The sequence below is a fragment of the Neofelis nebulosa genome, chromosome 18 (genome assembly GCF_028018385.1).
Source record: "Neofelis nebulosa isolate mNeoNeb1 chromosome 18, mNeoNeb1.pri, whole genome shotgun sequence".
In the NCBI taxonomy this organism is placed as follows: domain Eukaryota; kingdom Metazoa; phylum Chordata; class Mammalia; order Carnivora; family Felidae; genus Neofelis; species Neofelis nebulosa.
Window position 1 is genome coordinate 8532082 of NC_080799.1, and position 21713 is coordinate 8553794.

The 21713-nt window shown below is 52.2% G+C and overlaps 1 protein-coding gene across 13 annotated transcripts in view; it reads left to right on the top strand.

Moving 5' to 3' along the window:
- The window catches only part of CUX1 (cut like homeobox 1), a 377843-nt gene that overhangs the window by 66123 nt on the left and 290007 nt on the right, over positions 1–21713 (top strand). Inside the window, exon 1 of one of the 13 annotated variants that reach the window (XM_058711660.1) lies at positions 20997–21210. The exons of the other annotated variants lie outside the window; for them this stretch is intronic. Coding sequence (XP_058567643.1) covers positions 21106–21210 — 105 coding nt within the window. The 5' untranslated portion in view covers positions 20997–21105. Of the gene's footprint in view, positions 1–20996; positions 21211–21713 lie in introns of those variants that run through there. 13 annotated transcript variants of the gene reach the window in all.

The following is a 21713-nucleotide window of genomic DNA, read 5'->3' on the forward strand; positions in this document are numbered from 1 at the left end:
TTTCAGCTTTCAAGGATTCATGAAATAGTGAAGTGTTCAGGAAATAATTTCTTAGGAGGAACTCTGCCATTGCAAATACAGTATTGCTGGCTGCGTGCAGGGTGGCGTGAACCTCCCGGCATAAATAGTGATTGGAGATGCTCTGTTTTCTGGAGATCCAAGCTTTCCTACCCCTGCTCAGCCCAGATGGGATACCAGGGTCTTTGTAGTAGAGAGATGGCCGCCCTGAGAGTAAATCCTGAAAGTGGGGCGTCCCAAATGACCTGGGGAGAAGGAAAGCCAGGGGCAGGAAAGGACTAGAAGAAGAGAGTGCTAGGAAAAACGGGGTCACAGATGAACAGGTTTTCGCACCAGGGCGGCCTCACGTGGGTGGCAGGCAGGCAGGACAAGGAGACCCGAAGCTGGCAGTGTTCGGGGACCTAAAGAGTGGGGGCGCTGGGGACGCTGTCGGCTCAGAGCAGGAACCCCATCCTGGCACAGTGGGGTAAGTGGGCACTGGCCAGAGAAGGGCAGGGCGGCGGTTCCGGAGGTAACAAAGGTCCAGACAGTGGCCCAGATGGGGACAGAGCTTGGTCCGAGCAGACCGACAGGAGGGCTCTTATCCCCGGAAGCCCCATCTCTCCTGCCTTGGGTCCAAGCTGGCCGGACAGCCGAGCCTACTCTCGTGGGCAGGAGTCAGGGCTGGAGGGGGCGAAGCGCCTGGCAGAGCCCTGCGCTGGATTTACTGGGGTCAGAGCGATGCACATGCCTTACATTTTTAAGTTGCTGCTTTTGTGGGTGAGTCTGGGGCAAAAGAGGGTCTCCTAAAAGAGAAACATGAGCTCCAGTCTCTTTTGTGTGTATTCTCCCTGCTAGAACACAGATCTACTTTCCTGTTTTCTGAATTGCATTTCTTCCAATTTTCAAGTCCTTATATACTTCGTGAACTGGGCTCGTTAGCCTCGGACTTTTCCATGGCTGTGGTCACTGCCACCTGCCCCCTCTCACTTGACACGCCGTGAGGTCTTTCTTATTTCTGAAGTGTGGTTTGACGTTGTCTAAGCTGCTGCTTGCTTATTTTCGACTCCTCTTTTGTCACTTAAGCAGGATGTCTTCGTTCTTATTTAGCGTTAGATCACTTAGCAGATTTTTTTTTTTTTGCTATTTTTTTTTTAATGTTTTTGTATCGCATTTTGAACATTTTCCTATGGAAAGATCTTTCACGTTTGCTGCAGATCCTATGATTCTGTTCTCGAAGATATTTAACCGTTAGATGTAGACACCAGACACACGGGGTGCAATCATTCATTGAGAACTCTACCCCAGGGAAGTTGGCTGTTTAAAACGAGCCCCCAGAGTCGGACCTTGTAAGAATGCGCATCGGATGAAGATTCACTTGATGATGGGCGTGTATTTCTGACCTGTGCTAGGGGCTGTGGGGGGGGAGTCCGAGGGAAAATAAGACAGCCCCCGTCTCCTAGGAGCTGTGTTTAGTAGGGCCAAGAGGACCCACTAATAACTGAAAGCCGCACAGAATGTGCCACGTGCCGTGTGGCACAGAGGACAGGCAGGGGAGAACAGAGAAGGATTCAAGGAGATGGTGGCATTTGGTTTCCAAATTTGGGGTTGTTGGGTTCAGATAATAAATTTGGGGTGGTAGTCCGCAGTTTTTACCCACCCCCCCAAATTCAAAGGCATTGTGACATTTGGGTTTTTAAACCAGTTGGTGTGGGCGTTGAATTTCTGTACAGAGAACACCTGCTCATTTTTTTTTTATCGTCTCTTCCACTGCATAGTGTCAGTAAAGCTAAAGTGTATCCTATGTAAGGCTTTGTTGTTGCCACTGCTGTGGATGAGCGGGGTTGCCTTATTTTGTTTCACATAGACCGTAGACTGGAAGCCCCGTGTGGGTATGGGCAGGGCTCATTTTAGCTTTTTGTCCCCACAAACGGACCCACCAGAGGCGAGGGACTCACCCGATGGTCTTTGAAGGAGTCAGACACCAGGAGCGTCCTCCATGGGTCTAAATGGCGAGGCCGTCCACGTCCTGTCCCCTTCCTCGCTCTGAGCTGACCAGTGGCAAGCGGAGGACGGTGGACCCCTTGAGAAAACAGCTCTGAGAGGCAGTTTGTCAGTCAGATTCTTTTCATCTTAGGTTTTGGTGTTGCTCCTTTCTCTCCCATTTGGTAATGGTTTAGCACATTTTAAATAAGATACACAAGCTGCCTTTAGCTGGCATCAAGTGTCGTTTAATCTGGAGAGAGAATGTTAGCGCCTTCATTTGCAAAGCAGAGCGCTGTGGTACCATATTCTGGAGCGTCTTCTGGTGGTTCTGTTTTTCGAAACTTACTGTGGGCTTCTAATTACCCTCATTTAGCCGTCCAGGGCAGAAACTGTCACTTCAACAAGAAAATTTTGTAATGAGCCAGAGGAAACGGGTTCGTCATTACTCTGTTATATGCAGCCTAAAAATCTGTGTGGATTTTTGTTTCAGGAGAAAGTGACTGTTTAATTGAAAAATGCTCTTAAAGTGTCCTTTCCCTTGCCGTCAGGCCCTTGTTAACGCGTCTACATTCAAGCGAGAGTCCGTTAAAATGGGTGCCCCTTTGCCAAAATACTTCTTCCCTTTCTCATTTCTTGTGCAGAATTCTGTGGTGCTAGATCTATTTTTGTTTAATTAGGCCCTGCAAGAATATGAAGGAGAGCGGTATTTAAATTTTTAGACCATTAAAGGCCTAAAACCATCCTAGATGAGAGGCACAAAAAATTAACTTTAATATTTATTATGTGGATAAAACCAATACAGACAATATTTCCAGAAACCTTCTCTCTTTTTCCTTCCTCGGACGGCTAAGATTAATAGCAGGCCAGAAAGCAGGGATGTTTACTGTTACTTCTTGTTCTGTTACCAGAAAATAAGTCTTTTTTTTTTTTGTAATTTTTAATTTTTTTAATACTTATTCATTTTTGAGAGACAGAATGCAAGCGGGGGAGGGGCAGAGAGAGAGGGAGCCACAGAACCCGAAGCAGGCTCCAGACTCTGAGCTGTCAGCACAGAGCCCGACGTGAAGCTCGAACTCAAGAGTCGTGAGATCGTGACCTGAGCCGAAGTCGGACGCCCAACCGACTGAGCCACCCAGGCGTCCCCAGAAAATAACTTTTTAAAAAAAATTTAATTTAATTTAATTTTTTTAAAATTTACATCCAAATTAGTTAGCATATTGTGCAACAATGATTTCACGGGTAGATTCCTTAGTGCCCCTTCCCCATTTAGCCCATCCCCCCTCCCACAACGCCTCCGGTAACCCTCAGTTTGTTCTCCATATTTATGAGTCTCTTTTGTTTTGTCTCCCTCCCTGTTTTTATATTATTTTTATTTCCCTTCCCTTATGTTCATCTGTTTGTCTCTAAAAGTCCTCATATGAGTGAAGTCATAGGATTTTTGTCTTTCTCTGACTGACTGATTTCACTTAGCATAATACCCTCCAGTTCCATCCACGTAGTTGCAAATGGCAAGATTGCATTCTTTTTGATGGCCGAGTAATACTCCATTGTGCATATAGACCACATCTTCTTTATGCATTCATCCATCAATGGACATTTGGGCTCTTCCCATCCTTTGGCTATTGTCGATAGTGCTGCTATAAACATGGGGGTGCCTGTGTCTCTTTGAAACAGCACACCTGTATCCCGTGGATAAATGCCTAGTAGTGCAGTTGCTGGGTCCTAGGGTAGTTCTATTTTTAGTTTTTTGAGGAACCTTCATACTGTTTTCCAGAGTGGCTGCACCAGCTTGCATTCCCAAGAAAATAACTCTTAAGAGGGAATAGAAACTGTCAGTCTCCTTGCATTTTGGGTGGCAGGTTGTAAATTTTATAACTCACCATATAAGAAAATGTTGCTTCCTAACATGATCCCATTTATCTTTGATAGAATGGTCCTAATTTCTACTTCGATAGGGATTCCTTTGAAAATGTTCGCACATGGAAGACAAAAAACCATGTGCGAAAGACTTGCCTCGTACATAGAAAGTTCTTACAACACCAGTTCCCGGGGCATCGAGCAGGCTGGCCCTGGCCCACAAGAAACTCGGCGGGAAGCATACCTGGGGCCCAACCTGTGAATGTTCCTTTCGTCCTTGGGGCAGCCATACCCATTTGGGCTGAGGGTTAGCCAGACACTTTTGTGGAATGATGCATAGACCTCGTTGCATCGAAGGTAGGCTCAATGGGCACAGAGAAGGAAGGGGGGATCCCCGCCTGGCTCGGGCTCTTGTATTTCCCCTGTTTGTTGGAGTCCCCCGAACTGGATTGGCTGTAGGGGCGGAAAAGATTGTCAGCACTATGTAAATGAGACAGGAATGCACATCTCATGCAGATAATTTCTATGTAGATAATTTGCCATAAAAATTTATACTGCAGTCCTTAAAACCTTCGGAGATTTAGTCTGTCTAGGGAAAGGTGATTTATATAGCATTAAAACACTTTTTATGTTCTAGCCCTTTAGATTTAATGTTTATTGCCTATAAAAATGAAATCTTCTCGTGGATATTTAAAAGTTTTGGTACTGTGTGAAATATATATTCAAGTTAGAGCCTGCAATGCTTTGGAGACGCTGTAAATAAGGGGCCCACTCTTTGCTCCAAAATCCACGCTACTGTTTGGGCCCATGTCTGTGCTTTGCACACTTAGGAGGTTGTACGGGTATGGGGCCTCGTCACCATGGTGAGGTTGCCTGGTAGGAAAATGTTTTATATGGGGATTGTGTGTGTGTGTGTGTGTGTGTTTAATGTTGATTTATTTTGAGAGAGACAGTGTGAGTGAGGAAGGGACAAAGAGAGAGAGAATCCCAAGAAGGTCTTGTGCCATCAGAGCAGAGCTCGGGCATGGGTCTTGAACCCACGAACCGCGAGATCACGACGTGAGCCGAAATCAAGTCAAACAGACACTTAACCGACCGAGCCATGCAGGGGCCCCATTTTGTTGTTGTTGTTGTTGTTGTTGTTGTTGTTGTTGTTGTTTTTAATTTAAATCTGCTAACAAGTCTGGAGGTATTCTAGTTCTCCAGAAAGTTATGCAAGGTGTGACCAGAATTTCATTCAGACATGTAACTGTGTGAATTATGGCCCAGGCTCTGAAGACTGGAAATGCTCTGGCAATGGAGCACCGAGTGCAGAGCGGGGTTTGGACTTTGGCAGGCCCTCCGATTCATAAGTAATGGCAGGCTTGAATGCTGGTCTTAAATGAGACTCCCAATGGATAAATCATGCGGTGGGGGGGGGGGGGGTGCTCCTGGGTAGGAGAAGCGTTTAAGCAGCATGGGGGCTCCTGAAGGGTGTCTCTGGAGCAAAGAGCCCTGGCCCTGGTTTGATTGTTAAACTACAGCATAGTCCCCGCAGCCCTGCAGTGTGCTCCCCCGGGCAGTCCCTGTCTGGGTTACGTCCGCGTGCAGGGAGGATGGTGGCCTTGCTGAGCCGCACGAGCCAAGTTCCATCCCAGGCTGAGCTCCAGCCAGCTTTCCAGGTTCCTTAGATGCTGGACATTGTAGAAGTTACGTGGGCATCGCTTTTCTTGGCGACATGAAGGAAAAGGTGGAGCTAATCCGTGAGGGCCCCCCCCCCCCCCCCGTTACAAGCCACGGTGGGTGGGAGTCCCGATGGCAAAGCCCTTCGGGCCTGGTAGCCGGGGCGAGCCTGGCCCTGGGTACTGGCTGCTCTTTGAGGACTGGTGTGGCCCAAAGAAGACACCGGGGGTGTTGGGTATGGATTATATTTGGACAAAAGGAACCTGAAGCTTTGATATGGCTGCGATGGGGGTGTTCTGTTCAGCGGAGAGTGCTTGTCCGTGGGGAGGGGTGTCAGTAAGCTTTGCTGCGTGACCGGCTGGGCTCAGCCTCCGGGCGACAAGAAGAACCCATGTCCTTACAATTCTAGGGGAGGAAGGACTGAGGCCCCGAAATTCTGAACCCTTCACAGTGGAACCCGAGTAGCTCCGTGCAGCGACCTGCAGGTCAGAGCCGCCCTCTAAGAGGTGTCACGGGGATTAGGCTTTTAGGCAGAATCAGAGGTGGTTACTGTTGTCGGATTGTGGTGGTGACACTGGGGGCAGTGTGTGGGAGGCCGTCCCTGCCGACTCAGGGGCCATGTTTTCTTGTAGCACCAATAAAATGAAGCCAGATAGCCTGTCTCGGGAGGGCAGACGCCAGTCGACAGCCTCCCAACGTGGAGCTCTCTCACTCCTGCGGGCGGCCTCCCAGGCGGGCACACTTACTCGCGGGGGTGAGGTTCGGGAAGAAGGTCAGCAAGCGGGCAGATGTGAGAATAAAGCCCTACCTGTCACCCTGGGGACAGGCTCCCACCCAGAGTACGTGTGTCATCCTTGTGCCTTCGGTGAAAGGCGGATGGGTGTGTGCGGTGACAGTCCCCACCCTGGGTGGGGAGGGGACACAGCTGTGTGTAAGAAGGGCCGGCGAGCAGATGGCCAGCCCCGCTTCCACAGCCCTGCGTGCTCCTCGGGAGGGGACAGAGCTCGCCGACTTCAGAACTCTGTTGGCGTGAACCACACTCTCCGAAAGGAACGTGAACACACAGACTTGGCAATGACAGTGTGCGAAGGAGGCCAGTTCCACAGCTCCATCTACTAATATTTTTGGTACAAAGCGGTTGCTAAAATTAATTCCAGCCTGAAACTTGATGAATTCTCAGTCATGGAATTAACAGGTTTCGAAATGAAAAAAAAAAAAAAAAAAAATCGGCTCGATTAAAAATAAATGTTGATGCCGGAAATTTGGAGCCTGTCCCTCACAAACTACATCTGAAGTTTGTCACTTGAGAGGATTCGCTTGCCTTTTGGCGTTGATGGGGAAGGTGCAGACCGATAGCCATTTGCCACCCCCCAACCCCATGATCTCTCAGGAGGAGTCAGTACTGTTCTTTATGCCCACGGGCCGGCAGGCAGGCCCCGCCAAGATGCAGCCCAGCTCCCCGGGGCCCCCGAGTGGACGTGGATCGTCAGGAAGTGGCGCTCCCGCGACCACGTGTGCAGTAAAGAGCGCACAGGAGGCACAGCCTCCTTCCAGCCCGCACACCCAGTGCACCTGTCGTCTTACTAGGCCTTGCTCTGAATTTACATCAAGCCAACTATTTAGGACACCCTTGTGTGTGTGTGTGTGTGTGTTTCATTTTGTTTTCAGTGAGGTTTCAAACTCCCTCTGCCCGTCTCTGTTCTCTGGGCCACAACGTGGAGCTGCAGGCCATTGGACAGGAGACCTCTGTGGTCTGACCCCCTTGAAAGCGTAGCCACTCCCGGGTCTGCTAGGTGAGCGTCACAAGAACAGACAAGGGCCTCGCGGTGAAGAACTAGGAGATTTGCTGGTTTAAAGATCACACGTGGGCCGTTGTGAGCCGTTCACTCTTTCTGCCCGGCCCCGGCTCTGAGTAATGGCCAGGATGTAGCACGGCCAGCCCGTTATGGTCCCCAAGCCTCCATGGTGGCCTTAGCTGCAGGGATTGAAAATTGAGTAAGCGACGCGTGTTCCTGGATACATCCACGTGGCAACAAGCTGGGCTTTACCAGTGTTTGAAAAAAAAAAACAGTCCTTACTCAGGTGTCCCTGCACCGCCAAGGCTCTGTCCTCCAGCTGTGAGACCCAGTAGCACACCCCGGGCTGCCCCGTTGGGCCTTTCTGGCAGCCGGCCGGCTTGGGGGATCCAGCGGGGTGAGGTCACCCCGGGAAAGGGCAGATGTGCTGGGAGGGGGAAGCCCATTCCCCCGCTTTAAACCGCAAATGTCTTCTGATAACTAGTAAAATTGGCAAGCAGAGTGATTGAAAACATGTGAGAAGCAACTGGATCTAAGTTTCAAGTAGGACATATTTGAAAAGTTTTCCCCAATGTAAAAGCTACTCTTTAAGAGCCTTAAACTAATAAAAACAAGGAAATTCCATGTTACGGCTGCCACTCGGCCTTTCCATTTTTATTCCAGCAGTCGGATTTGACAGGTCCCACGCCGATTGGCTCCGGGACCCCCGTGAGCATTGAAAGCGCGGGGGTGGGGTCCACGAGCAGGCGTTGGCCGCAGCTGGGCTGGGCCGGTCTCCACCGCTGTTTGATGCTAGGCGAATTCCGTTCTAGTAGATCCTATTTTCTCTTCTTGGGGCTGCTTCCTGTATTTACTTTATCCACTGAAGCTGATTCGGGATTAATTTAGAGACAGCTCTGGTTTCTTTCTTTCTCCTTTATCTCGTTGCAGACTTCCCTGGGCAGCTGTCTGCCCCACAGGCGTTCAGGCGGGACATCTCTCACCCTTGGGGACCCTTGTCCCTTGTTCCCGTGGCTTCTTTGCGGAACTGCAGGGCCTGCTCTTACTCAGCCTCTCCTCCTTCCAATCCATCCTTCCTGTGGCCGCCAGAACGGTCTTTCTAAAGACCTGCATTGATCACTAATCGCTTCCGAGAGTCGACAACGCGTCGACTCAATGCGGCGTCAGATGCACATGCGGGGCCTCGTTAGGTGCCCCCGGTCTGTTCCTCGATCCACCCCCCTCCTTTCGTAGTGACCCAGCGAATAATGGGTGACTTTGGCACGCGAGACCCCGCTGTCCTTGCCTTTTCTCAAAGCAGAACTGGCAGCAACGAGCTGAGGGCTCTCCGCCTGCCCCCGGCCGACGGAAGGGGAGACCAGCTTCACCTGCTCCACCGTTAAGACCTAATCACGGAACTTTAGAAGAGGAGGGAGGCCTCGAGTTCTTTCCCTCCGTGCCCTTGGGAGCCGGCTGTCCCCGTGTCAGCCCCAAGCCTGTTGCGCCTTTGAGTTTTCTGCTGGAGTGGAAGGAGCAGATTTAGGGGCAGAAAATCGTGCCTTTAAAATCTCGATGCATGGCTGTGTGTTCTCGGTCGGGTGACCGAGGTAAGGCCACCGTGGAGGTAAGGCTGGGGCGGCCGTAATGACCGTGTTGTGGGGTCAGTGTGGCGGTTCAGACAACAAGGGATGTAGCACCTGAGTCTGTCCGCTGGAGCTGCGGCTGTTTTTCTTACCTCTGCCCACTCTAGGCCTTCTGGAAACCTCCTTCGCGCCCCCTTCCCCCTCCATGGAGTCTCTTCCCCCACCCCTCAAGGCCACCTCTTGTTGCCTCGCCTGTGACATTGTCCCAGTCCTGCCGACAGGAAGTCCCCTCCCTTCCTGTCTGCTCCCAGGTAGTCTGGATACCGGTCCTGTAGCTCTGCCGTGACAGTAGTCCGGTTGTGTCCCCGGCTCGGAAGCGGTTTGTTGCCCCTTTTGTGCCCGGTCTTTCCCACGAGGGGCTTCCTCTGACGGGTGCATCGTACGTTGACCCAGCGGCTGGGCGGGAGAGCAGCGGTTTCCTGGCGCATTCGGCCCGTGTAGTGTCCCCGGGAGCGAAGCCTTTGGTCTCTGCGGCCCTTGTTTGACATAAGTGTGCAAACGTGGTCCGGCTGTCTCTGAAACCGGTCGTCGCCTCTCTTGTGAGGGATCCCCTCGGACCTCCCCTCCCCAGTCCGGGCGTTCGCGGCGCAGCCACATGTGCTGGGCCGTTGGCTTGGTGGCTACGTACAGCTCCTTAAGCGAAATACAGGTGTATAGAAATCCGGTGAAACCCATTAAGCAGATGCTTCGGGGCGGGAGGGTAGCCAGGAGTAAACCAGGAAATCCTCTTTTGTCTCAGCTCTTGTGGAACATCTTGATAAAGTAACTGTGTCGCTGTAGCTTCCAGAATTAGTAGAGTGTACCGAACATAATTGGTTGTTTTCGTTTGCCATCATTGGCGATCTCGATTATCGTTTCGGATCTGTGGCAATACTTCCTTTGTGCTTGCATTAGCTCGCAGCATCGGATGTGAACGCTGGCACGGAAGGACGCTGGCCCTCTGCTGAAACCTCACTGCCTGTGGCCTCCTGCCTGCGATGGAATGGCCTGGGCAGGGAAGTAACCAGAGAGCGTAACCGAGGCCGCTTGGCCCGAGCTCCTTCCTGATGCTGCCCGGGCGATGCCCCGGTGCCTGGGCCCCTGGCTGGTACCGCTGAGAGGGCCCGGTGGGGTGGGGTGGGGTGGGGTGGGAGGTGCCCTTTTGTAGATCACCCTCTACTGGGAGCTGCCTTTTGCCGCCAAACTAGAACCCTCTGGTCCCCTTCGCCCCTCGACAAGTCACGAGGGACACAACCGATAGAGAACCAAGAACATGCGTTAGAGAAATGTCATTCCTAGGCTGAAATAAGCAGCGTCTGTGCGATTGAAAGGTGACAACGCGAGGGGCGCCTGGGTGGCTCAGCCGGTTAGGCATCTGACTTCAGCTCAGGTCATGATCTCACGGTTTGTGAGTTTGAGCCTCGCATCGGGCTCTGTGCTGGCAGCTCAGAGCCTGGAGCCTGCTTCGGATTCTGTGTCTCCCTCTCTTCCCGCCCCTCCCTGCCCCTCTCTCTTTCTCTCTCTCAAAAACAAATAAACATTAAAAGAAATTAAAAAAAAAAAAATGACAACGCAGTGTGAGGGGTGGAAACTGGTGCCAAGAACCTGAACTTGGAGCAGTCACAGATCAGAACGCCTTGTAATTGGCATTACTTTCCTGCCTCGAGAACCTTTCCCTCGCACCCCATGTGGCCCTGGGATGAAGAGAGGGCTGTTCGTGCCGGGTCAGAGCTGGGAGGGTATTGGGGGGCCGCGCTGGCTGAGCGAGCTGGATTTGGGTTAAGTATGAGAACCCCCTCACATAGTAGTAGTCGGTCGTAATCCTGTTTCTGAATTGTGTGTGTTCGGTAGTGAGCGCCTTGTAAAGTCTGAGTTAATGCGTCCCTCCAGCTATTTTTCAGAAAGCTCCCCAGGCCAGATGGAGGGCAGCTGAGGGCGGGGGCCGTCCTTTCCAGCGCCCAGAGTGGGCAGACTGGGAGCAGCCCCTCTTCCTCCCTGGGCGTCCCGTGCATCTGGCACAGCTAGAGGTGAAACTCTCGGAGGATTCGAATGGCCCCCCTAACGTCACACTTCCGCTGTGGGCACGGGGAGCCCGCCTGCAGCGTCACCCGTCGGTGCCCAGCACCCAGGTTTCCTGACTGCGGCCAGCAGCACCGGTGCCAGGGGAGAGCGGAGGAATCACGACATTCACCTTCTCTGCCATGCGAGTGTCGTTCTGCGGGGCCATCTGGCTGGCAGCAGGTCTCCGCCAGTGGCAGGATGTTGTAAACCTTGCTCGCTGAACGTGGCACCGAAAGCCTCGAAAATTAACTGCAGAGATAAAATCAAAGCTGGCTCCGAGGTGACATCCCTGGGCCCGACACAGGCCGTTCCAAGGGAAGCTGGTCTGAGTCGTTGATAGATGCCTGTTACACGTTCGGTTTCCCCCAGGAGCCACTTCGGCATTCTTTCAACTTTTGCTGATAAATTCCAGGCGAAAAACATTTGGAGAGCTTTTCGGGGTTTTATTTGCTAATTAAAACGTGAGAAGGGAACACAGCTACAGGTGGAGTTCTCGTGCAAGCCACAGCTGTGATTTGGCAAAAAAAAAAAAACAACCCAACCTGACACTTTCAAAATGAAGTTATTAGCACTTCACCTATAACTGTGATAGCTTTTAACTTTCATGATCTGTCTCTTAAGCGCAACCCCCCCCCCCCCGCCCCCGTAGCATTCAAAAAAGGGAGCTAAGTGAGGAAGTTGGAGGATACTTTACCCTTGCAGAGGAGAAAAAGAGCTCCCATTTTTGCGGAACCTTTTTAACTTACAGGAGTTTTTCTCCTCCTTCATGCCATGATGTCTTCCGACAACCCCCGTGAGCCAGGGTAGGTGGGATCTTTTACAGATGAGAAAACCAAGGCTCAGGGTGTCTTGGTGACCTAATTCTGGTAGCCAGGATGGAGCCTGGTCACCAGAAATTTTCCAGCTGCTCGCTCCCTAGACCTCATGGATGCCCCAAGAGATGGGGCTATGTGGGCCAATCGCCCACCGTTTGGGTGACCCGTCTTGGACCGCTTGCAAAATAATTAAGCGAAATGGACTCTCATTCTGCAAATCAAATTCAGCTGATTGCCCGCCAAGCCCAGTCATACATTCCTAATAACCCCCAAAGCGGCTCAGCCCCAGCAAGCACTGGCTGGTTGGCTCCATTCACAGCCTGTGTCTGTGCCGGCAGATGTTTGTGGCCGGGATAGCCCAAACAGGGAGAGCGAGCGAGAGCTGCAGGGCGGCGGATGGCTTTGCCGCCAAGCTCTTTCCCAGGGAAGGGGAAGGGAGCCGTTGCCAGGGTGGCTGGTGCCCTAACAAATTGATTCCTGCCAAACAATAGAAACAAATATTTTCAACAGACAGAAATTTTGGCTCCTAAAGCATTCAAATTAAGGGCTTTATTTCTGAAACAAATACTTTAGGAGAAAAGCGTTTACCAGCATAGATGAGATCGGAGCTATTCCTTCTGGCAGTGGCATCATTATTTTTTGCGATTAAAACATGCTGTTCGTGTCCCTGCCTAATTTTGAGCCCGTGACCTTACCCCCTATTTGCTGGAGAATGTCAAGTGCGTTAAGCTGGGACACGGGGAAGGGGTGTCTGCATGGTTTACTGCTGAGAGCCTCAGCTTCCATGGAGATGGTCTCCCAGGTCTGGGTTCAGAACTTGGCTTGGCCCCTGATCCCTTGGTGGGGTGCTTTGGGCCGATCCCCCCCGAACAGCTTATCGTCAGTTTCATCAGTGTGTTAAGTATCAGTCTTTTTTTTTTTTTTTTAATTTTTTTTTCCCGACGTTTTTTATTTATTTTTGGGACAGAGAGAGACAGAGCATGAACGGGGGAGGGGCAGAGACAGAGGGAGACACAGAATCGGAAACAGGCTCCAGGCTCCAGGCTCCGAGCCATCAGCCCAGAGCCTGACGCGGGGCTCGAACTCACGGACCGCGAGATCGTGACCTGGCTGAAGTCGGACGCTTAACCGACTGCGCCACCCAGGCGCCCCAAGTATCAGTCTTATAACAGTTAACAGCATCACCCTCGGACCCTGGAGAGTCATTCTAGACCAGCAGTGTGTGGTAGAACTTCCTGCATTGATGGAATGGTCTTTATCTGTGTCATCAAATATAGTTGGCCACTGGCCCTTGGAGTGTGGCTACTGTAACAGAAACTGAATTTCAAATTTATCTTAAGTGGACATAGCCACATGTGGCTAGTGGCTGTCATTGGGATAGTGCAGTCTCATTCATTCTCCTCAATTAATTGGTCCCTGGGTCCAATTACTTGGTCGACGGGCCAGCCTGCTACAGATCTGCCGGCATCCTGAATGCAGCTGTGGGGGTTTCGGGGCTTCTGTTCTCTCTGACACTCGTCTCCTGTCCTGCAGCCAGAGAGCAGCGGGGCAGTTCCCTTGAACTAGACCACAGCCCCTCCGGGATCAACCTTCGTGGACGTGGACGTTTTAAAATTGTAACAAGTTCTCATTTGGTTTTAAATTTTTTTTTTTTTTAACGTTTATTTATATTTGAGACAGGGAGAGACAGCATGAATGGGGGAGGGTCAGAGAGAGAGGGAGACACAGAATTTGAAACAGGCTCCAGGCTCTGAGCTGTCCGCACAGAGCCCGACGCGGGGCTTGAACTCACGGACCGGGAGATCATGACCTGAGCCAAAGTCGGATGCTTAACCGACTGAGCCACCCAGGCGCCCCTCTCATTTGGTTTTAGAATACGTCTCCTAATGTGCACTAAGTGTAAGGGGAACGGGAGGCACGGAGTGGAGGGAGCTATTCCCTGGGCATTTGTTAGCAAGGGGGAGTCACAGACGTGCCCTGCCTCGGTCTCCTCATCTGTGACATGGGAGTAGCAAAGCTCCTGTGACTGCTTCTCTTTCAAGTTCATCCCGAGGCCCACAGGTGTGTGTGTGTGTGTGTGTGTGTGTGTGTGTGTGTGTGTGGCCGGGGGGTGCCGATAGGTCAGACTTCATTGGCCCTCCCTGGCCCCCAGTGTGGGTCCTGCAGGGGAACACAGAGGAGGCAGAAGACCAGGTATTCAGACAAGGAGGCTCTCGCTTCTCCCCGGGAGAGAAAGCAAATGAGATAATTAGCAAGGACAAGGTGGAGGGGCTACGAGCGGAGGAAGGGTTCTCTGGGCGCCCTGGAGAAGTCCAAGGTGGGAGGGGGTCAGCACTCTGCTGTTCAGTGGAGGCTGCTGGGCAGAGTTTAGTTTTGTTTTGTGATCTAGCCAAAGAGAATGGTAAAGAAGGCTCCTTACGAAACAGACATTTATTTTTGTAGCTCAAAACTGGGCAAGTGTCAGCAGTTTCCTATGGTTTGGTCAATATGTAAAGCAGGAGCCTTCTCGTCCCGGTTAAACGCGTCCTGCCCTCTCCCTGCACCGGCCCCGGGCCACGCAGACCTACTCTTTGCCACACCGGTGCTCCGATCCGTCTGTATTTCATTATGCATCACTGAGACGCCGTCTCTCACGTCTCACTGTTTAAATGAGAGTCTGGCAAGTATTATATGTAGTGCAATGCTTGTGGGATACATCTGGCATTTTTGTCTTTGCATAGTGGGTTTTCAGCAGGGTGAGGAACAACAAAAAACAAGATCTCGGTGCTCTATTGAAATTTCTCAATCCCGAGGAATTCACAAAAGGGCTTGTATAAAAACTCTGTGCTCGTAGCCTTTGTTAGGCCCCTTTATTTATTTTGATTTTCTGAGTCGGTAACGCATTCACTTGGTTCAAAATCGCATTTCCATTTGAAGGTAGATACCGAGGGGGTGCCTGGGTGGCTCAGTCCCCTAAGCGTCCGACTCTTGATCTCAGCTCAGGTCTTGATGTCAGGGTTGTGAGTTTAAGCCCCGTGTGGGGCTCCACAGTGGGCACGGAGCCTGCTTTAACAGTAAAAATGAAAAGCATACACCGAGAAAGCTTGCCCCTGCCATCCGCAGTGGTGGAGTCATTAGATGGAACCGTGACAGGGAGGAGGTCTGTGTTGGAGTAAATCTTTTTACTTGAATTTCCTAGATCGGGAATGAATACCAAGTTGTGTCCCAGAATTGAGAACTGTGGAGTACGTATTAGATGAACAATAGCATCTTTAGAGCGAGAGCAGCACGAGGAAATAATCTTCGTAGAGGTGGGGTCAGCTTGAATAGGGAGAGAAGAGGAACTACCATTGTCATTGTCCCGGGCATTTTATCTTATTTAATCCTCACGACAGCCCTGCGAGATGTGTATTCGTGTTCCCGGTTTAGGTTAGAGAGCCCGGCTGGTCGCAGAGCTAACAGGTCCATAGGCACACCGGTCCCCCAATACACCGCCCCATAGGCACCTCCTCTCTGCCCCTGTCCCTGTCTCTGTCCGGGGTGCGGGGGAGCAGGACCCACTCTCATGGTGGGAAACCCGTGCTGTGAGTACATCACCTGTGCCCTGGGGACCCGGCCAGGAGGCTGCGTCCCCCTCCAAGGTGGGAGAAGACGGCTGGCTGGAATGCGCAGTGTTTTGGATTCAGCCCCCAGCGAGCTAGAAACCTGAACTGTAGGCAGTCCCTTGCCTGTTCACCTGCCCGCTTCTCTGTTCCCTGAGTTGAAGAGCCACGGGGTGTGATTAACGCAGAGAGCTCACTTCTCTGTGGCCAGCGTTTACTGAGTCCCTGCTTGGAGCTGGGCTCTGTACTGGGTGCCCTGGGAGGAGCATTCCCTCCCCCGGACCCCTCCTGGGATCTCCTTCTTGGGGGCACGTGGACACAGAGAAGGGGGCACATGCGGGCCCTTCTCATAGGCAGGGGAAGAGCCCCAGCAGCGAACCCCATATCTGCTTTGCTGCTGCCTGATTTCCCCAAAGCACTGTCAGGATGGACTTTCCCACCACTGTTTTCCCGTTCCGCATTCTTAGGAGGGGACTCAATGAAAGTTGTTTCCTAGGCTGCTAGGAGAGCTTGCTAGGGCGGCTCCGGCTCCAGCAGGGAGGAGTCCCTTGTGGGCAAATGATCCTAATTCTCGTAAAATGGTGCCATTTTAGGGCTCGACCCAGGATCCTTTGAGGCTGAGCAAGAGGGGAGTGTGGGTCTCCTCCAGGCCCCCCACGCCTCCTTTCCCATCCATCTTGCCTTTAAGAAGCTGGCTCTGTCAGCTGACCCCCTCCTCCTCCTCCTCAGCCCCCACAGTCTCCTGAACTGTTCTCAAACATTCTCTACCATTCAAGGCCTCAGTGCTCGGGCCAGCCTTTTGCTTGCAGCCTCTCTTTCCGACTGGAAGGAAGCCTTGCAGAGTTGTTAAATTTCTGCCCCCTTCCTGTATATTTTGCTTTTTATTTTTCCTTTCCTTCTTTCTTAAGCTTACCCTTCCACTTAGCAAATATTGACTGCCTACCTGTGATGTGCCCCACTGCCATGTGAAGTGCTGGGAACTCTCCAGTGAGCAGAAGGCGAGCCCTACTGGAGCTTACAGCCCATCAGGAGACGTGCTGATCTCACACACTTGCACGCAAATGCAGCATTGCAGACCCTTTTGCAAACCAGGGTCACTGCCACGAGGCACAGTTCAGGGAGCTGGGCTCGTACCTTATAGTCTCTTCCGGAGGGGGGTGGGAGGGGCTGGGGGCTGGGGAAATGGTGTTCAATCGGAGCTCCTCTGACAGTTTGATGGAGGGGAGCAGGGATAGGTCTCCCAAGTGGAGGGAACAGCTGACGCTGAGGGTCTGAGGGAGGGAGGGGACCCAGCCCTCTGGGGACAGTAGAGGAAAGCCAGTGTGCCATGGCCTTATCCGAGGCCCCCTAGGACTGACACGCTCAGATCCTCATCCCGGGAGGGTGTGTGCTTGTCCTGGCCACCTTTACAGCTCCCCCCAGCTCAGAGAGGTCATTGGTGCTCCCAGGGGATAAAGGGTGCCTGAGTCTTGTGTCCGGGTGCACTCTCGCAGCTCCTGTAGGACTCCAGGATCCCTGCCTTCCTGCCTTTAGGTGTGCTGTTTTCCACCGTTCAGTGCCCCCCAGGGTCCCCGCCGGAGGTCTGTCTAACCGGCGGCACGTAGGGCTTCCCGAGCAGGGCTTCCCGAGCGGGAGTGCTCACCCCCGGCCCCTGCCTGCCACCGCCTGACAGCCCCGTAGCCGCGATTCAGACTTTGGTGGGACTCTCAGTGAATTGGGGATCGTGCACGGGGAAAGCGATGGGTGAGAACCAAGGGTCTGAAAAGGGCACCCGAGAAACACAGCCTCAGACTCGGTCCTCTGCCAAAACTTACAAAGTAAGTGAAAGCAGGGGCGTTTGCTTCAGGACTTCTGCAAGGTTCTCCTTTAAATACCGTGCATTGTCGGTGCACACACCCACGGACGGAACAAAATGCACTTCCCGCAGCTCCGCGGGGAGCACCACTCTGGGAAACGGGGGTGGGGGGGGCAGTCAGCCGGCCTATCCGTCCACCAGAGCCTGCGTCTCATTGTAGGGAAAAACTGACATTTGGAGAGATAAATGCATACTTTTTAGCAGAAGACATTACAGTTAGGTGCTCAAATTCAAAAGGTATAAAGGGGAGAAAGTAAAAGGCCCCCCTCCTCGTTCTCCTCCCCAGGATACGGGGTGGTACCCATATCTCTTCCAGAGGCGTCTTGTGTACGTATGAGCAAATGAAATGTGTGCACACGTACCTGTCCACTTACGGTGGGTGTCTTGGTTGCTGTTGGTGGACGTGTCTGGGGAAGCAGCCTCCATGTTTCTATTTGAACCCAGTTATTTCCATATTGGCGTGTTCCTCTTGTGTCCCTGCCACCCCTACCCTGGGAGGGCCTGACCAGGCTCCTGGTTCCTCTGAGCCCCTATTCTTGGTCTCTGACAGCAACCGCCCCCCCACCCAGGTTGTGCCAGGGACTCAGTGAGGGGAAGAGGAGGAGGGGGAGGGTAATGGGGATTGAGCCCATCCCCCGCACAGGCCCCAGCCAAGATGGGCATCTTCTGTGAAAGCTCATAGGTCTTTCTTTCTGGAACTTATATTCTCCCTTTTCTAACCCCTGCTCTCTTTTGGTTCCACTGGCCCAGGCCCTTCTGTCCTGTTGCTTTTCCGTGCCTGCCTGGTTTCCTCCGCTGGACGGTGGGCACCTGGAGGTCAGGGTCGGCTTCTGACTCATCCGTGCATTCTCTGGAGCTCCCGACCTGGTTGAAGACACTGGTGGCAGACTGAGTTCAGGCCTGAGGTCAAGTGCGTGGCTCTTATAGTACAGAAAAACTCCCCTTGATGGAGCACGTCCCGTGCCCCGAATTGAACATGCTTTATCTTAATTCCCTCCAGGGAGGGAATCTCATTGGACCAAAACCACACAGGTTACAGCTGGGATGGAGCCTGGATTCCCAGCCGGGTTGCTCTGAGGCCACTGTCCGAGGAGTCTAAAGCTGTTCCGTGTAGGGGGCTGGGCGGGGGCGGCTGTTGGTGGGCTGGAGCCCTTACCCACTTCCTGCAGTTGTTCAAATGACCCTGTTGCTGGAAATGAAGCAGAAAAAGCCCCGGGACCACTCCATGCAGAGACCGGGGTTGCCTTTCCCTTTTTGTACGGGTCCTCTTGGTTTCACCGATAAAGCCATTTTGGATTCGTATACGTGATCTGCTGTTTGATTAGCTTGACAGGTAAACCCAAAGGAAATACCAGATGAAGGAACTTTCACTTAAAGTTACAGACAGTAAGCAGAGAATACTTATTTGCCTTGTGGAGGCAGTTGGCCAGGTATGTTTTCCGGCCACCCCAAGGTGCTGGGGGAGAGGGCTCACCTCCCTGGGCCCAGGAGGAACAGGGAGCCCAAGAGGGCCTGGCAATGAGACTTTATGAGAGGAGTCTCCCAAAAGCACTGCAGGTACCCCACCCCCCAGTTCAATACAGACAAACGGCAGGCATACCTACTTTAAATTGATTTCAAATTGATCACTGAGGTTATTAAGACCTGTTTTATTTGGGAAAATTTTCTTTTAAATAGGCTTGTGGTCACATTTTATTTCCTGTGTGTGTGTGTGTGTGTGTGTGTGTGTGTGTTTTAAGCTTATTTATTTATTTTGAGAGAGAGAGAGAGAGCGGAGGGAGAGAGAGAGAATCCCAATCAGGCTTCGCACTGTTGGCACAGAGCCCAACGTGGGGCTCGAACTCACAAGCCTTTAGATCGTGTCCTGAGCCGAAGTCGGGCGCTCAACCGACCGAGCCACCCAGGCGCCCCTGTTTCTTGTGTTTGATAAATCTTTAATACTCGGTTGAGAGGCTGGAGTTCAGGCAGAGAGAAAGTTAAAAAGTTAGGCACTTTGCCCTTTGAGGATCTGTCAGAAATGGGAGGGAAAGCCTGCCAGAAGTTCTCGCCAGAAAGGAAGGCAGGACTACAGGCGTCCACGGCTCTGCGGGAGCCTACCCGCCTTATAGCAGGGGGTGTGCCCGTGCACACGGGGCCTCAGGTTCAGACACTGGGCCTCGTCACCTCCTGGCATCGGCTGCCACACAATGACTTTGAAAGAAAACCGCAGTTTCTGCTCCAGGTGCCTGTCCTTGTGAGACACTCACCCGGGACAATTTCCACCACTTCCAGCCTAGTTGAAAGTGCCCGGGTGTTCAGAGCCCGCCGGTTTGCCACCAGCCCTGCCAACTTCCCATGACTTTGGACTTGGGGCTGTCGGCTGTTTCCAGCGGGAGAATATTTTTAAATCATTTTGAGGGGACGCCCTCCTCTGCCATTCCCTGGGAAAGCTCTGGCCTGGGTGAGCGGCGTTTTCTGTAACTGGCCACCTCCTCCTCGTTCGTAAGCCCGGAGACTGGCCAGCGTGCGACGCGTTGTGCAAGAAACAGCTGTTGTTTTGACAAAGGACGTGCTTGCCTCAGTTTTTGAGTTACCAGAGTGAGTCAAGAGCTCATCTATTCCAGGCCTCTGCTGCTGGGCAGGGGGACACGCGGGCCATGAACATGCGTATTGTGGGCCGCACGATGTAAAATATGTTTCTAGAACAATATATGTGTGTATTTTTCACATTAGCAGGATTTAAAAAGTTAACAATACAGTGTTTCGAATTGGGTAATAATGCATGCACATGGCTAGAATAGTCAGAGGTACAATTGACCCTTGAACAATGGGGGGATTAGGGGTGCTGACCCCCGGCTGGTCAAAAATCCACATTCAACGTTTGACTCCCCCTGAACCTTAACTACTCAGAGCCTACTGTTGACTGGAATTCTGGCCTATAACATAAATAGTCGATTAACTCGTACTTTGTATGCCCTACGTATCATATACCATCTTCCTACAATAAAGGGAAAAGAAAACGTTCCGAAGAAAATCATAAGGAAGAGAAAATACATTTACGGTATTGTGCTATAAAAAACCCCCGCGTCTAAGCAGTCCATGCAGTTCAAACCCATGTTCTTCGAGGGTCGGCTGGACACTGAAGGGAAGGTTCCGCCTCCCCCCCCCCCCCCCCCAGCGCCTTCTCAGAGCCAAGCAGTTACAAGTGTCTTTTGTATCATTCTGGAGACAATCAAAGCTTATGCAAGCATATGTATAGATACTCTTTTAAACAATCCTGGCATTGTTCTTGCACTTTGCTCTTTTTGCTTAAATATATCTCGAAGATCAGCCCGTCTCCTAGCACATGTAGGACTTTTTCTTACCATTGCAGAATGATCCTTGAGGGATATGCCAACACGCTCTCGTTGGACACTGGTTGATTCCCAGGTGTGGGTTTTTGGTTTTTGTTTTCTCTTGGCGAGTTTTGAGTGCCTTTCAGGTGTGGGGACCCTCCATGCTCTTTTTTACACGTGACCAGTGACTCCGGGACTGAGGGTTCTGTCTTTTAGGCCCCCACCGCCACCTCCCGTCAACACATTAAATTCCCTTGTTAATGTGTCATTGTATTTGACACTTTGAGCATAGGCGGGCCGGGTAGATAATAAAACAGTATTTGGCTTATGTTTAATAGCCGTCTCTTCTCTGCGTCGTCCCAACAACCGTACAAAGCCTCCGTGTCCTTCAGAAGGCCTCGTGGTGGTTTTGTAAGGGGCCTGGTCAAAGATCGCGAGCCCTAAGTCTGACCAGCCAAACCCCGGGGCCAGGCAAGCCCAGCCTGTCCTCCTTGGCGGTGCTGGTCGGTTTCTGTGCTGGCGGGCCGAGGCGCGGTATTAAATCTGGAGACCCGCGTTCGTTACTCATGTGGACCTGCGTATGTCTGCACGCGTGGGGAAGGGAGTGTGGCGGCCCCCAGGGGGGTCCCCGACTGCCAGCAGTACGTCACCCCAGGCTCACTGGCCCTATGGCCCCGTGACAAAGGTGGGTTCGCTGCCTTGTATCAAGGGTCCTGTCTCAGACTCAGCCCTCCTTGGTGGGGTTTTCTGATGGATGTGCCCATGGATCTTGTGGGCTGGGTCGGACTTCAGCGTGTGGGGCGTGCGGGGACCCGAGGGGACCGTGCGCTCTGTCACGTCTTCCGCAGCATTGCCCCACTGTCCCCACGCTCGTCCCTCTAGGTGGGAAAGTGGGGGTCAGGGCTGGGACCGCAGTCCCCTCTGTGCCCCCCACCGTCCAGCCGTTATGGCCGATTGGGTGACAGCCCCCCCGCCCTGGAATTTAGGTCCTCGTTGGAAGCAGTCAGTGCCCAAGTTTTCTGCATCTGCGGGCGATTAGAACAAAACATCAACTCTACTTTTTCTGTCATGTTTCAATATTGGCGTTTCTCCCCACTTCTTGAAGCCTCCTTTTATAACTTCTGCTCCTGCTGCTTAAATATAGCCGTCTAAGTCCTCCTCCTTACCAGATTGTTTATATTTTTGAAA